General features: G+C 31.2%; 1 protein-coding gene across 1 annotated transcript; it reads right to left on the bottom strand.

The window, feature by feature from the left end:
- Positions 1–3,867: 3,867 nt before the first annotated feature.
- Positions 3,868–10,992, bottom strand: LOC134681703 (uncharacterized). The gene is made up of 3 exons (XM_063541344.1): positions 10,832–10,992; positions 6,960–7,404; positions 3,868–4,856 (listed from the first exon to the last, which is right to left on the bottom strand). Exons 2-3 carry the CDS (start codon positions 7,329–7,331, stop codon positions 4,137–4,139), a joined length of 1,092 nt encoding a protein of 363 aa, XP_063397414.1. The 5' UTR covers positions 7,332–7,404; positions 10,832–10,992; the 3' UTR covers positions 3,868–4,136.
- Between the last annotated feature and the right edge of the window lie 5,559 nt (positions 10,993–16,551).

The following is a 16,551-nucleotide window of genomic DNA, read 5'->3' as shown; positions in this document are numbered from 1 at the left end:
TCAATGCCATCGGCCGTAATTCTGTTCAATTATCACAAAATAACAATACAAAAAATAATCAAAAATGGTCCCTTGAAATTGCAAGCCTTATTGTGATTTCCTGACATATTCTCTTTTCACCATTAGGCAAAAACCTGGACCGCTGTTACAAAATAAAGTCAACAAAAATTATTTCTAAATAAAATTCAGAATGGAAATGAGGAGTATGTCAAAAAGACAACAACCCGACCAACGAGCAGATAACAGCCGAAGTCCATGCATGCACCAAAGTTCTTCGATCGTCTTCAACTCCGCGAGAAATCCCGCATTCAGAGGTGGGCCTCAGCTGGCCCCTAAATAAAATTATGCTCTAGTTCAGATAAAATTGACGTTATACTAGACTCCAACACATATAAATGAACTAGAAAAATACATACACGACTAGCAAAGGCCAGAGACTTGGGATAGGCGCAAACATGCGGCTAGGCTAAACATGTTTTCTGATATTTCAACCCTACCTTATGACTTTAGCGAATGTAGTATTGTTGAAATGGTCCTCGTGGAAGGAAATTTCGTTTAAAAATGTTAGTTATGATCCTGGACACCAATGGTAAAACTAACGGAAATACAATAAATGATTAAAAATCAGAAAGTGCGGTTGAGGCATGGAGTATAAATGTATGTCAGTCGTAAATTGTAAACCCCGCCCATGCAAACGAAGTTTTGTATATATAGGATAGGAATCATCCTGTCCCGTATGTTTGTCGGTTTGTGTATCTGTTTGTCCCTTCCAACTGCCTGTGTATTTTTTCTAAACTTTATACAGCTCCTGACAATGATGTAAAAATAAAATGCAGATAGGATGCTCCGGTTCATTGAGATCTGTTAGAGTCCCTTTGGAACTAAAACGTTGAACTGTATATATATATTATGCAACTTGTCACAGATACTTAAGTTCCAAAAACCAGTAACTTTGGGGAAATATTTCATAAGTGTTAGTGCACTTTGGAATTTCATCCTTTCCAATATAAACCTTAGCATCGCAACTCCTTAAACTTGATTTCAGATACGCGTGAAAGTTTGTGGGTCGGTAGATCCTCGTTTACACAACTCCATGAAGGAATTATATTTGCAGTCCATCAATTTTCCTAAAGTAACTGGTCTTCACTTTGGAATTTTAACGAGAAAACAATATATTTCGGTTTTTCCCAATAATGAGGCTTTCAAGTCTACAGGTCATTATTTTTGACGTTTGAAATGTGGAAGGATTTCGTTTAGTAATATTTAGTGTAGAACAATAGGTACAAAATAACTTAATTTCCGGTATTCACATGTTTACTACAATAAATAAAAAAAGCTACATTGTATGTCCAAAATTGTCGATTTTCACATGAAGCCATAGCAGTTGGACAAATGTCACACAATGTGATTGTCTAAACAATGTCTTAACTAACATTTCAAAATGATGTTTTATTTGTATTGTCTTGATTTTTTCAATTTTTTTATGTCATAATGTGATACTCAGCCAGTTGAAATGTACTTTAGGTCCATCTGTGTGCGTTGGTTGAATGATCTGGTCCAATTTTTCTAGGGTTATATATGGCCCCTCACCAGTATGCACCTTCTATGGCGTGGTATATTGGATGATAGCAGTCTGTACACTCATTTATATTCGTATAAATTTGCAATTATAATGAATAAACTAATTAAATGAGCAGAAAATGTAACAACCATAAGAGATGCAACTGCACTTTGATTATCAAAAGTAGCAATACACTAGTAATAAACTTCAATATCTATTTTTGTAGCATCCCCTTTTACGACATCCAAATTATTAAAAATTTGAAATTTAAGAACTTATTTCTTTGATTTGATCAAGAGTTCCTTGTAATCAACCTTATCTGGCTTGTCTGGGGGCAAAAGCAAATGAAAATAGATAAATTTCGGAAAAGAAAACAGGATTTAAAATTAAAAATAAATTATATCAATATGGTAAACTTTTATGTCTATGCTTTCACCCTTTTATACCCCCGAAAAACACTTTTGGGACCTCAAAATTTTAAAACAGAGTCTTGAATATCTAGTGCACCTTTTTCTATTGTAGCAAACATTAATTTATTAATGATCGGAGTAAGCTTATAAACACGTAATATTTCTTTAAACTACAGGCAGATCCATGCAATTTCTTTCACTTCGACGATTTAAGTTGGCTTAATTCATTAATACATGTATGTATAAACTGCCGCTCCTACGGGGCGCCGAATGGGACTCTTATGGTTTTGTACAAAATTCAATTTTGTCATAACAAAATCATTTTTGTCTTACAAAACTATGTGCTACAGACTTGTTTTGTGAGAACTTCAATTTTGTGATGACAAAATGCATTTGTGTAGACAAAATTCATGTTTGTCATTACAAAATTCATTTTTGTCATTACAAAATTCATTTTTGTAGACAAAATTCATATTTGTCATGACAAAAGTCAATTTTGTCTAAAAGGTAAATCACAAAAGTCAATTGTGTGAGGTAAGATTCAATTTTGTTAGACAAAATTAACTTTTGTGAGACAAAATTCAATTTTGTCAATTTTGTTGAGACAAAAGTGAATTTTGTTAATTTTGATGAGACAAAAGTGAATTTTGTCAATTTTGTTGAGACAAAAGTGAATTTTGTCAATTTTGTTGAGACAAAAGTCAATTTTGTTAATTTTGTTGAGACAAAAGTCAATTTTGTCAATTTTGTTGAGACAAAAATCAATTTTGTCAATTTTGTTGAGACAAAAGTCAATTTTGTTAATTTTGATGAGACAAAAATCAATTTTGTAAATTTTGTTGAGACAAAAGTCAATTTTGTCAATTTTGTTGAGACAAAAGTCAATTTTGTGACGACAAAATTCATTTTTGTGACGACAAAATTCATTTTTGTGACGACAAAATTCATTTTTGTGACGACAAAATTCATTTTTGTGACAACAAAATTGACTTTTATGAGACAAAATTGACTTTCGTGAGACAAAATTGACTTTCATGAGACAAAAATCAATTTTGTTGAGACAAAATTCAATTTTGTCAATTTTGTTGAGACAAAATTCAATTTTGAGACAAAATTCAATTTTGTCAATTTTGTTCAGACAAAATTCAATTTTGTCAATTTTGTTGAGACAAAAGTCAATTTTGTTGAGACAAAAGTCAATTTTGTCTCACATTGGTCAATTTTGTCTCACATTGGTCAATTTTGTCTCACAAAAGTCAATTTTGTCAATTTTGTCAATTTTGTTGAGACAAAAGTCAATTTTGTCAATTTTGTTGAGACGAAAGTCAATTTTGTGTAACAAAAGTCAATTTTGTGTAACAAAACTCAATTTTGTGTAACAAAAGTCAATTTTGTGTAACAAAAGTCAATTTTGTGTAACAAAAGTCAATTTTGTGTAACAAAAGTCAATTTTGTGTAACAAAAGTCGATTTTGTATGCAAATTAGTTCACAGAAACCAAACTTAACTAATTTGAATACAAAATTCACTTTTGTCGCCCAATTTTCAAATTAGGTAACAAAATTCAATTCTGTGTATCAAACATGAATTTTGTCATGACAAAAGTGACTTTTGTCCGCTGATAGATAATTTTGTATGACAAAATTTTAAATTAGTGAATGATACAAATTTTGTTAAACTGAACTCATTTTTGTTGAACAAAAGTCACTTTTGTCCGTTCAAAATTGAATTTTGAGTACAAAACCACAAGAGTCCCATTCGGCGCCCCGTAGCTCCCGCTTCATACGATTCGTCAAGTTACGCTTTCGTACGTTCATTCGTCATTATCCTGGTCATCTCTTATAGGCACTGCTCTTAACAAATACTTATGCATGGTTTAAATGTATATTGTAAGGCTAAAAAGTTTTTGGTTGTCAGTTTGACGATCTCTTCAGGGACAGAATGATTTATAGACTCAAGAAAGATAAGAAATATTATCACTACATCAGTATAACACAGGGACAATATCAGTAAGGAACATCATCTTGATTTTTTTTAAAGAGAGCCGAAAGAGAGACATTCATATTCATAAGTCAAAAATAAACTGACATTGCAATGAAAAAAAGATAAGCAACAGTATACATAACACAACATATTAACGGCAAATTTCTTTTTTAGAACACTAGGTTAGCTGTGAATATTTTTAACAGCTTCAAAATTACATTTAATTTCACTGCCGTTGTTTAGAAACCAATGTCCCCACTCTTTAGCACGTGCTATTTTATTGCCATTGCCTATTATCCAATTGTTATGAATGACATATGGCTTCCATGATTTCCGTTTAGATTCCGGTAAAGAGTACCATTTCCCGTCTGGGAAATCTGTATGCGGTAAAGTTAAAGCTTTTAATCCGCCATAGCGTTTCGAGAATAAATCATTTAAATACACTTGATCATTTTCCCCTTCGGAGACCTTTCTCTCTGGCGGCCATGTTTTTATTCTGTCTGCTAACTTCAACATTCTGTTATATAACTCTTGAAATAGTTCAACCGTGGTGTTAGTAGGAAACATGTAGAAAAATCCACCATTTACTGAATTAGTTTCCATGCTATGCTTATTGCTATTATGTACAAATAACATGTCATATTTACCAGAATATGATTTAAATAACGACAGGGGATTCTGTAGCCAGAGAAAGTCGAATTCAAATAGGAATGTTTCTATACGATTTTCCAATAATGCTAACAGTATTTCTGTTCTGCGCACTAAAAGTCTGATATAACCCACGTGACTATATTTTTGATCTTTTTGGAGATATTTGTCGACGGTTAACACAACTACCTTGATGTCGGGTGATACTGATAAAAGTTTCTCCTTTGCTTCCTGATTCGTGGCAATCACTAGTACCTACAATGATAAATTGAATCTTGTACAAACTAAATAGTTTAGTCATAAGCAGGCAACAACTACTTCAAGACCCACACTAACACATGTAATCATGTGGGTTGCATCCCCTGAAAATTTGTTTTGTCTGTTCTGGTCTAAAAGATGCATGTATGTAATAGTTGTTCCTTGAGTCATATAACAGAATTACGTCTTCATTAAATGAGAAAAAGATCTGTTTTTTGAGACATCTTTGACACGGTTATTTACATTTATTTCATTGGTATTTTTTTTTTGTATTTCCTATGTGTTTGATTTTCATTTTGCATATTTTCTTTTTTGTGTTTTTTTCTTTTTTATTCCCTATTAGTTCTATTATCATAATTTTTATAATGTATGTGCAGTATTGCCTATTGCAATACCATTGTTACTAAATCAAGGGCGTATGCTTTTGAGTTATTTCAACAAATGGTATATCACAATTATTTGCATAGTTTTAAACCACCTCGTGTATACGTTTCAAGTCAAGAATCTCAATACTAATTACTGCAATTTTATCGCTTTGTTCCTCGCGACTTTTTTTTATACATAGTACTTATTGAATACATGGAGTATTTGTTGTAATTTTGAAGAAGCAACATACGTGTTACCACTTTTGTGAGGTTATTTCGAAGAAACAGAAAAAAGGTAATATTAGATTATAGTCATTTCATAATATGATTTAACTTTTAATTATCTTGTGTTTAAGTCAATCATGAAAAAACATTGATGACGTCGTGGTCACATGACAAAACTATGTTTATGAGCTGATAGACAAAAAATAACATTCATATTATCCGAAACTAAATTATACACGTGTATCAAAAGAAAGCAATATTATAACGAAAATAACAAAAAACAACCACATTTAAAAGTCTAAATGTGCTATGCGGTATGGGCTATATGTTCTTCTCATATTGTTATGATGGTATAATACTAAACCCCTAACGGGAAGGATTATACCTGATATTCATATGATGTAATCATAATCTTTCAATCAGTTTAATTGAAGTCTGGAGCTGGCATGTCAGTTAACTGCTAGTAGTCTGTTGTTATTTATGTATAATTGTCATTTTGTTTATTTTCTCTGGTTACATCTTCTGACATCAGACTCGGACTTCTCTTGTTTACTTTTCTACATTGGCTAGAGGGATAGGGGAGGGTTGAGATCTCATAAACATGTTTACTTTTGGTCATGACTGTTTGTCTCTAATATTTAATTAACTGTGCATTTGTATTCAGATATCGCAGATCAAATTTATTCGTTCTTTGTGTAATCATACGTTTTTTGATTGAGTTAAGTCTGCTAATTGATATTTTATCGTATGTTTTTATATGTTGTGATGTTATGCTATTGTTTCAGAAAAAGGGAGAAGGTTTGGGCCCATTAAAACGTTTAATCCCGCTGCAAATGTTTGCACCTGTCCTAGGTCAGGAATCTGATGTACAGTAGTTGTCGTTTGTTTATGTAATATATACGTGTTTCTCGTTTCTCGTTTTGTTTATATAGATTAGACCGTTGGTTTTCCCGTTTGAATGGTTTTACATTAGTAATTTTGGGGCCCTTTATAGCTTGTTGTTCGGTGTGAGCCAAGGCTCCGTGTTGAAGGCCGTACTTTAACCTATAATGGTTTAATTTTTAAATTGTTATTTGGATGGAGAGTTGTCTCATTGGCACTCACACCACATCTTCCTATATCTATTAACCTATCCACATTATTGCGCCTGTCCCAAGTCAGGAGCCTCTGGTCTTTGTTAGTCTTGTATTATTTTAATTTCAGTTTCTTGTGTACAATTTGGAAATTAGTATGGCGTTCATTATCACTGAACTAGTATATATTTGTTTAGGGGCCAGCTGAAGGACACCTCCAGGTGCGGGAATTTCTCGTTACATTCCGCAGTTGTATTTTTCTATGGTCGGGTTGTTGTCTCTTTGATACGTTCTCCATGTCCATTATCTATTTTATTTGCTCATTGTTGAGGGCTGTACGGTGACCTATAGTTGTTAATGTCTGTGTCATTTTGGTCTTTTGTGGATAGTTGTCTCATTGGCAATCATACCACATCTTCTTTTTTATATGTACTAACCTGATGATGGATTCCCATATGTTTTGTATTACATAACCAATTATATGCTAGAGGTAAATATCCATCATTTATCACTGTAACAAGCACTGCCTCCTTAGACATGGATTTAGCTATTGTAAGAATAGATTCCAAGTCTTTCTGTTCTTGTGTTAAGTTTTTATCGTTTCCAGATAGAAATGCCAAGGAGTTCTTTTCTGTTTTATTGTTCCTTCTGAGATTTTCCCTCGGTCGTTGGTATGAACAATTCTTTGATACAATTGTTTGCACTGCCTGTATTTGTAACGAGTTGTATTCAACAGATTTATATTCAATCAAACAAAATGATATCATAAATGTTATGAACAATGCGAAAACAAAGTCTTTTCTGTTCATGACTCTACTTGGAAATTGATAGTCACACTTGTGATTCTATATACACTGATGCAATCGCATACCGAAACTAACTCTGCAATAACAAACAAAAAATACATCAGTTCAAGTACATAAGCATCGCATATATAGTTGAAGTAAAGATGAAAACAAATATAAAGCTAATTTGTATTCTGTTGTCCAACCATTTTGAAAGAACTCTTCCGATGGTTTTGAACGGAATAATGCTGTTTCAAAGCAGCGAATTCCTTTGATGATTTGTATGCTCAATTTTGAAGGTCGTACGATGATCTATAGTTGTTGATTTCTGTGTCAGTTTGTCTCTTGATGAGATTTGTGTCATTGGCAATCATACCATAACTTTTTTTAATATTGATTAGAAAAAAGTGAAACCCAACACGCCGACAAAATTTACAATTAAAATACGGTTACTCATATACGTATTTACACACATAGAAAAAGTAGGACATATAGGACCCTTAATAAGTAGATATTATTTAATTGAACTAGAAATTTACACTGTGACTATACCAGTTTCGAAGCGAAATGTGATTACAAATTCATAAAATATACCATGCACAGTATATAAATCACAACCGAAATTAATGAACGACGGACAGATGTATACAAAACTTAATGAATAATTGAAATTTAGATGTTTGCGTTATTTCGAAAAACATTTGCGTTGAAACGCAAACATAGGACGAAACATTAAAAACAGTTTTGTTGCGCTAATACGCTTCGGTAGTTTTTTTTCTAATAAAGGGGAGATAACTCAAACTTATTACTAATTTTATTTAAAGTTGATGATACACTTTTCCGTATCTTCGATACCTATGTTTTCGATTATCAATAACGTACAATTAACTTTTCTTTCGTCGAATGCAACAAGAATATTGCCCATGTTGTATATTTATAGATACATGTACTACATAACAATTCAAATATTAGACTTTAGTGGACAAATACGTTTGATATATACGTCAGTTATAAATTATGTTCCAAATCATTCTCGTAGGTCAATGTTACATCGACACAACAAGAATATATGGTTTCAAACAAGAATGAACTGAAATTGGATTAATTCAAAAACAACTTTTTGATTGAAACCGTACTGTTTTACTACGTACTAAGGCACTTGTGTTCATTTCATTGATTTATGATACTGCTTAATCTTTAAAATTTGAGTTAGGCTTTTAGCTTTAAATTTCTTTCTTCATGTTCCAGTGTGGAACTTTCTGTTCAATGCGTTTCTTTGACTTTTGTCTGGTGTTTTATTATACCTTTGGTTTCATTTTCCTTTTTTCCCAAGTTAACATTAAATTGTCTATTTGTTTATGTTTTACATTTTTGTTTTTCGTTAATTTTTTACATAAATAAGGCCGTTAGTTTTCTCGTTTGAATTGTTTTACATTGTCTTATCGGGGCCTTTTATAGCTGACTATATGCGGTATGGGCTTTGCTCATTGTTGAAGGCCGTACGGTGACCTCATACCACATCTTCTTTTTTATATAGCATTATTTTGTAAAATAATATAGAAAATATCACACTATTCACGTAAAATTAATGAGCTTCGTCAATAATCTAGAGTCTAAAATACAGTTGAAAGGTAGTGGCATGAAGCCGCATAAATTATCAGAAAAATATCTCTACAAACAGAGAGTCTGTTGTGTATACTAAATTAAAGTATTTTGGATATAACACATCATTAACATTGCCATTTTTTTTTCTGCACTTACTGTCGAGAAGCGCAGTACTATGCGCCGTTCGACAAGTACATGTTCTTTGGTGATGTCTGAGGTCTAACGATTTAAAACATACAAAACTTATTCAAAGCATTCTATTGAATATATATTATGCTTTTAACTGTTTTTGCATTGTTGGCTGTATCACGTTAACATTCAGAATTGTGCTGGTGCTTATGTTTTACATGTATGTTGGTTTGCAATAGAGAAAACTGACAACTTATTCTTTTGAATATATCACGTTAAAAGCTCTAAACCGTATTTAGATAAAAATTATTCCAATTATAAATATTTAAACCAATAAACAAATAATTTAAATTATAAAGTTTTACTTTATCAGTACAGAATAATCTACGACGCTAACATTATACTTTTTTGTTTGTTCTTCAATTCAGAGGCGGATTTAGGGGGCAGGGCGCCCGGCCCCCCTTTTGTGAGAAAAAATGGTTGATTATATAGGTAATCACTGAAACATGACTTGAGCGATCCCCCTCTAGGGTAGTCAGTGGGCCCCCTTTTATGATATTAACGTATGATATTATCTGGACCCGCCATTGAACATGGCTGTTCCAGTGAAGAACTATTAGTTTGTATGTTATGCATTATAATTCTCTGACATTCAAAGGTCCCCAAGTAACTTATATCAACAGCCAAAAGTCCCCGAGGAGCTCTCATCATAATAAGACTTAGGTACCTATCAAACATTTTAATAGCCATTTTTATCATTGATATGTTCATAATTATGAATTAACTGTTAACAAAACTTTGAACTTTTGAAAAAAAAAAAAAGCTTTTCTATCTCGGGAATAGATTACCTTAGCTGTATTTGGCCGCAAAATTTCTAGGAAAATTAGGAATTTTTAGTCGTCAATGCTCTTCAACTTCGTACTCTATTTGGCCTTTTAAATATTTTTTGATTCGAGTGTCAATGAAGAGCCTTTTGTGGACGGAACGCGCCGCATCTGGCGTAATATACAATTTTAATGATCCTGGTATCTATCTATGATGAGTTTATTTGATATTTTTAACAAATAAAAACACTATCATCTGGGAGGGCCCGTATTTGACGTTAACTTTTAAAAAGTTTAAATATACTAGTTGATCAATACTACATGTATATGATACATCGTAAACTACAATTTAAATGTAATCGTGGGAACATCAATTATTAACAAATCTGAACAAAAGGATTAGTTGGCCTAAGAAATCCGCTTATACTAATATCTCTCTTTGGATACAACTATAGTGTCATCGTTTATCTTATATTGAAGTCTTGGGGTTATTTATATAAAATTTCAATTTTCACAAGAAATAGTAAGTAAATAACATTCTAGAAAAATTATTCGGATTTTTTTAAGATTGTATACTGACAGAGAAAATAAGTTTTAATTCCGAAAGAAAAAGAAATTGTTTGAAAATCACAAGAAATTCTTGTCCTAGCGAGGTGCAATTCCATCCGCTTCATCGACATGTATCGGTATTGGCTTGCACGCACTATACATACATGTAACAATTTATCTGTATTTTCTAGGTTCGGTGTTGTTAAACAAATTGTCATACTAAATAGTTACTGTGAGTAGGATTTTTTTCTATGATAATTCTTAATTTTATTATAACAATAGATTATATAAAAAAAAAAAAAGCGTTCATATTATGTACACTGTTTCGGACCATGTGTTTTTTCGTAAATGCATTGAAATATATCTATTAAATTTAAATTTGACCGTGTTATTGTGAAAACCTATACATGTACATACCCAATTTATTATGTATCAGTAGTTATCAGAATCAACACTTATATTCTATATTGCATCTAGAAGCCACCTTACTGAATATTTATAGAAAACGGGTCATATTAAAATGTAATGATGACCACACAGGTAAACACAGTGTCAATGGGATACTTTTGACCACTGACCATCTCTAATAAGGACAGTTTGTATACACAGCGATGATAGAAAAAGCAATCAACCGCTTCTTCTATTGTTATCTATTGTCTAACTACCTGAGATACATACATTTAACTTAAATACACTTTTGGTCAATTATAAAAACTACTAAAATTCTAAAATGTTTTTAACATCGTATTGTCCATTTTATTTATTAATTGTTTGTATTTCCTATTGTTTGTTTTTCTTTCCTCTTCTCATCCATAAAAATTCAATTGCCAATTATTTTCACCTCAGATTTAAATTTCATATGCTGTCAAATTATTCAAGAGGTTTTTCTTTCTTTCAAACAAAACATTATTGTTGCCTGCAACCGGATCCTGATAAGATAATACTATATGATATATACGATATTCTAAAGTTCTAACATCAAACATTGTTACCAAAGATTGATTGATTGTTGGTTGCTTTACGCCGCATAAGCACAAAAAGGCTATATCGCGGCGATGTTACCAAAGACAATATACCATTGGTTATTAAAATAATTATGTGTACACATTTATAAACATTATACATATAAAGGTGTATATCCCCTCCACTATTAAAAGCAATATGCCGAGTAGGTGCTATTGCAAAGTTATTTATTACCCAACAAAACATTTCTAGAATTATCATGTCACGTGTATTTTACAATATTTCTAATAAAATCATTCTCACGACAGACACCCCATGCATACAACATTTTAAATATTTCTTCTTTCGTCATATAATATTCTATGAAAATTAGCCGGAACTATAATTTACAGTCACCGTAAAGCAAAACATGTCAATCACTAAATAAATTACAGGATCCTGGTTTGATATGCACTGACTGTCAAGAAAAATGTAATTTCTATGGCAAGCCGTTGTGGAATTTATTCCCTATTTATTAATATTAAAAATTCATTTATTAATATTAAATATTATTTTTTAATATTAATAAATCGAATATTTAATATTAATAAATATTTTTTAATATTAAAAAATGACTATTTTTTAATATTAATAAATAGGTTTTATTTTCTAATATTAAAAAATCATTTTTTAATATTAAATATTCGATTTATTAATATAAAAAAATAATATTTAATATTAAAAAATAGATCCTATTTATTAATATTAAATATTCATTTTTTAATATTTATAATTCATTTTTTAATATTAAAAAATCATTTCTAATATTAATAAATGGTCTTATTTTTTAATATTAAAAAATCATTTCTAATATTAATAAATGGTCTTATTTTTTAATATTAAAAAATGAATATTTAATATTAAATATTCAGGTTGATTTTTTAATATTAAAAAATCATTTTCTAATATTAATAAATACGCCACCTATGTATAAGAGTTGTTTGAGCGCTTTTACTTACGATGATCATACCTTACTGCAAGCATGTAGCTGAACTAGATCGGTGGAAAATATGAATAACAAAAACATCTACGAAACACCTGCTTTTATCCGACAATCAGCCAATTATTGTAAAAATAACAAGTTGAAAAATAAAGTTTTGTTTTTTCTTAAATGTACAAATAAAGTCTCTTGTTACTCCAACTCCATATTGAGCAAAGATCAGCAAACGGTAATGAGAATATTTTTGTTTCTGCCGTGACCACTTCGCGGTCTGCGTTTAAACTATGTAGATTTCTTTGAAAAATGTTAAGAATCAGAGACTTGGATTTAAAAAATAAACCTTAAAGCCCCAGTTGTAAATTGTAGAATATAAACAATAGATGTACATTGTCGGAAATACTAAATGTATGTGTATTCGCTGAGAAAGAAGAGAAACCACGGCTAGAGTAGCTATTCGTTCTGTTTCTAAATCTTCCCGGAACAAAAATGTGTGATTTTAACAGGTAAATGATTATGTAATTTCAGGTGACCAAATTATCAAAGGTTTACTTGTGATATATGACTGACGTTTAATTTCTATAACAACTGCCCCCAATAAATGTTGACATAACCATAATAACAGGAAAAAGGCAATAAAAGTTATTTTCATGACTGTTCAAAACATATATAATTTAATTCGTGCACGAAAAAGAAATTTTGAAAGATTTATATTCTTATACGGTTGTTGTTTTATCTTTTTCTCTAATCTTTTATTCTGATAATAACCTTTTTACTTGAAAACTTGCAAGACACAATCCAGTGATAAGAAAACTGTTTCGTTTGATTAGATTAAAGAAGGTACATATCTTTTTAGACACCCATTTTTTTAAACGGAAATCTATAAAACATTTTGTTTATTATATTTAATGAAATTACTGTTAAAAATATTACTAAACACGAACATATCAATAAAAGCTGCCCATTTAATAGACATAAATGGTAAACAATGAAAGAATGTAGGACAGAAAGTGACAGGACAAAAAGTCACGGACAAAAAGTCGACAAAAAGTCACAGGACAAAAAGTCACAGTTCATTTTTTCTGATTATTTTCTTTAAAGAAAAACAGCTTATTTCTACAAAAATATTTGTGAATTTTTCTTGAGCTATTGTATATATACCAACTCATTGGCACTCACACCACATCTTCCTATATCTATTTGTAAACAAAAATTATCAAAAATATATCAAAGATAATCAAATGATTGTTAAAAAAAACAAAATGGCTTGGAACTTAAATGGCTTCATGGTGCCAAGAGATACATCTTTTGCATTATTAAAATTAAATAAATCTTGATTTTTCAAGTATAATGACACATTTCCTAAACTTTAATTTGAATATATATATGTATTAAAAAGTAAATATTTCAAGATATTTCTCTTATATATTCAAACAATTGTCAACAAATTATTTGTGACTTTTTGTCCTACCAAATTTGTGACTTTATGTCCTGTGACTTTATGTCCTGTGACTTTTTGTCCTGTGACTTTCTGTCCGTTTACCAGGTCATAGGAAATAATCTTTCTACAATAATTAATAGCTCTTCAAAATTGTCGAAGAACACTTAGAAAAGAAAGTTCAGTGAAAATGGACTTCATACTAAACTCCAAAACATATAAATGAAATAAAATTAAAAAAAAACCATACACGACTCAGTAACAAATGCCAGAGGTCCCTTATTTAGGACAGGCACACAAATGCCATGGGGTTAACAGTGGCGGATCCAGAGGGGGGGTTCCGGGGGTGCGAACCCCCCTTTTATTTGGGCCGATCAATGCATTTGAATCGGACATATGTTTTGCAGCCCTCCTTTGCCCTGGGTTAGCACCCCCCTTTCGAAAATTCCTGCATCCGCCGTTGGGGTTAATAGGTATAGGAAGATATGGTATGGGTGCCAATGAGACACCTCTCCATCCAATTAACAATTTATAAAAGTAAAGAATTATAGGTCAAGGTACGGCCTTCAACACAGAGCCTTGGCTCACACCAAACAACAAACTATAAAGCATAATAAAGGGCCCCACAATTACAAGTGTAAAACTATTCAAACGGGAAAACCAACGGAAAAAAACGAGAGACGAGAAACATGTATAAATTACATAAAAAAACGGCAGCTACTGTACATCAGATTCCTGACTTAGGACAGGTGCAAACATTTGCAGCGGGATTACACGTTTTAATGGTACCAAACCTTCTCCCTTTTACTGAGACAATAGTATAACATCACAACATAGAAAAACACATGATAAATTGGGAGGCTTAACTCAATCAAAATACGTAGATTAATTTAACACACTATGAACAAATAAATTTGAGATGCGATACCTGAATGTATTGTGAGATCTGATATCAACCCTTCCCTATACCTCTAGCCAATGTAGAATAAAGAAATGTATGCAAAATATACAAGTTTTCTAAGTCTAGACCACACAAGCGGCGACCAAAGACATCGGTCATCGTTTATTGATGTAAAAAAAGAGAAACAGAAACCATTTCATCCTAAAATTTATCAGAGGGTATAAAATAAGCCGAGAGTTTTTTTTATAATTCATTCTGCAAGGCCATACATTTCACGGCATGAATTTTGATGATACACTTTTATTACAATTACGTATCGGAACTATCTAGACTGCAACAACTATATTTCAATTTCATCAAACAGCCCAACGAAACATCTACTAGTACCCAAAGACAGCTGTGCAGTCCGTTTTTACTATACCTTTTTTATTGCACCATATGCACTTATTGTTCCTCATAGCAATTTATGATTTGTAAAGTAAGAACGTTTCTGTAGATATAAAAAAAGAAGATGTGGTATGATTACCAATGAGACAACTGTCAAGAGACCAAAATGACACAGACAGCAACAACTATAGGTCACCGTATGGCCTTCAACAATGAGCAAAGCCCATACCGCATAGTCAGTTATAAAAGGCCCCGATACGACAATGTAAAACAATTCAAACGAGAAAACTAACGGCCTTATTTAAATTTAAAAAAATGAAGATGATTTGTTTTTGTTCAAAATTAAATTTGATAAAGCGTTTATATAAAATTGAGAATGGAAATATAGCATAAATTGACATTTCTGAAATATAGAATATACATATTAACTCCTTTGTGGTCCTGTGTGCTCTTATAAAAGTCCTTGTCCTTTGTGGTGTTTAAGGTAGATTCATATAGAAGGAAGGACAGAAAGTCAAGGTAGATTCATATAGAAGGAAGGACAGAAAGTCACAGGACAAAAAGTAAAAATTCATTTTCTGATTATTTTCTTTGAATAAAAACCGTTTATTTCTACAAAAATATTTTTGTATTTTTCTTGAACTATTGTATATAAACCAACTTGTGAACAAAATAAATATTTTTTTATCAAAGATGATGAAATAATTGTAAAAAAAAATATGCCAAAGTGGCTTTGCACTTAAATGGCTTCATGGTGCCAATAAATATATCTTTTGCATGATAAAAATTAAATAAATCTTGATTTTAAAAGTATAATGACACATTTCCTAAACTTTAATATGAATATATGTATTTATAAACAGCTGCGCCATGAGCGCATGATACGCCCGACGTCTTGTGTGGAGGTTTTATGCAATAATCATAAATAGTTTCTGAGAAAGTTTTAAGCAATAACCATATATTGTTTTTGAGACACGACGGGACATGTAAAACCCCCAACCCTGTTTTTTTTTTTTTTTAAAACTAAATATCACTGAAATAAAATTTTGAATCAAAACCAAAAAGTATACAGATCTTTAGATTAATATAAAAAAAAAGTGTGTAAAGTTTTAAGCAAAAATCATAAATTATTTTTGAGATACGGCGCGACATGTAAAAAAAAACTCCCCTGTTTGACAAAATACTCAAAAACTCCAAAAATAAAGTTTTAAATCATCACCAAAAAGTATACAGGTCTTTAGATTAATATAACAAAGAAGTGTGTAAAGTTTTAAGCAATGATCATAAATTGTTTTTGAGATACGGCACAACATGTAACCCCTCCCCCCTTTTTACAAAATACTCCATAACTCAAAAATGAAATTTTGAATCATCACCAAAAAGTATACAGATCTTTAGATTAATATAACAAAGACATGTGTAAAGTTTTAAGCAATAATCATAAATAGTTTTTGAGATGGTGCGACATGTAT

Source organism: Mytilus trossulus, chromosome 8 (genome assembly GCF_036588685.1).
Source record: "Mytilus trossulus isolate FHL-02 chromosome 8, PNRI_Mtr1.1.1.hap1, whole genome shotgun sequence".
Taxonomy (NCBI): Eukaryota; Metazoa; Mollusca; class Bivalvia; order Mytilida; family Mytilidae; genus Mytilus; species Mytilus trossulus.
The sequence above is the reverse complement of the archived record's forward strand: the minus strand, read 5'-3'. Positions and strand labels throughout refer to the sequence as shown.

What these genes read in the sequence shown, in the direction of transcription:
- LOC134681703 (XM_063541344.1), bottom strand. Translation starts at nt 7,331, where the DNA reads ATGAACAGAAAAGACTTTGTTTTCGCATTGTTCATAACATTTATGATA. An exon ending in ATATGGGAATCCATCATCAG is followed by an intron (nt 4,857 to 6,959) that starts GTTAGTACATAT and finishes TTATCATTGTAG; the next exon opens with GTACTAGTGATTGCCACGAA.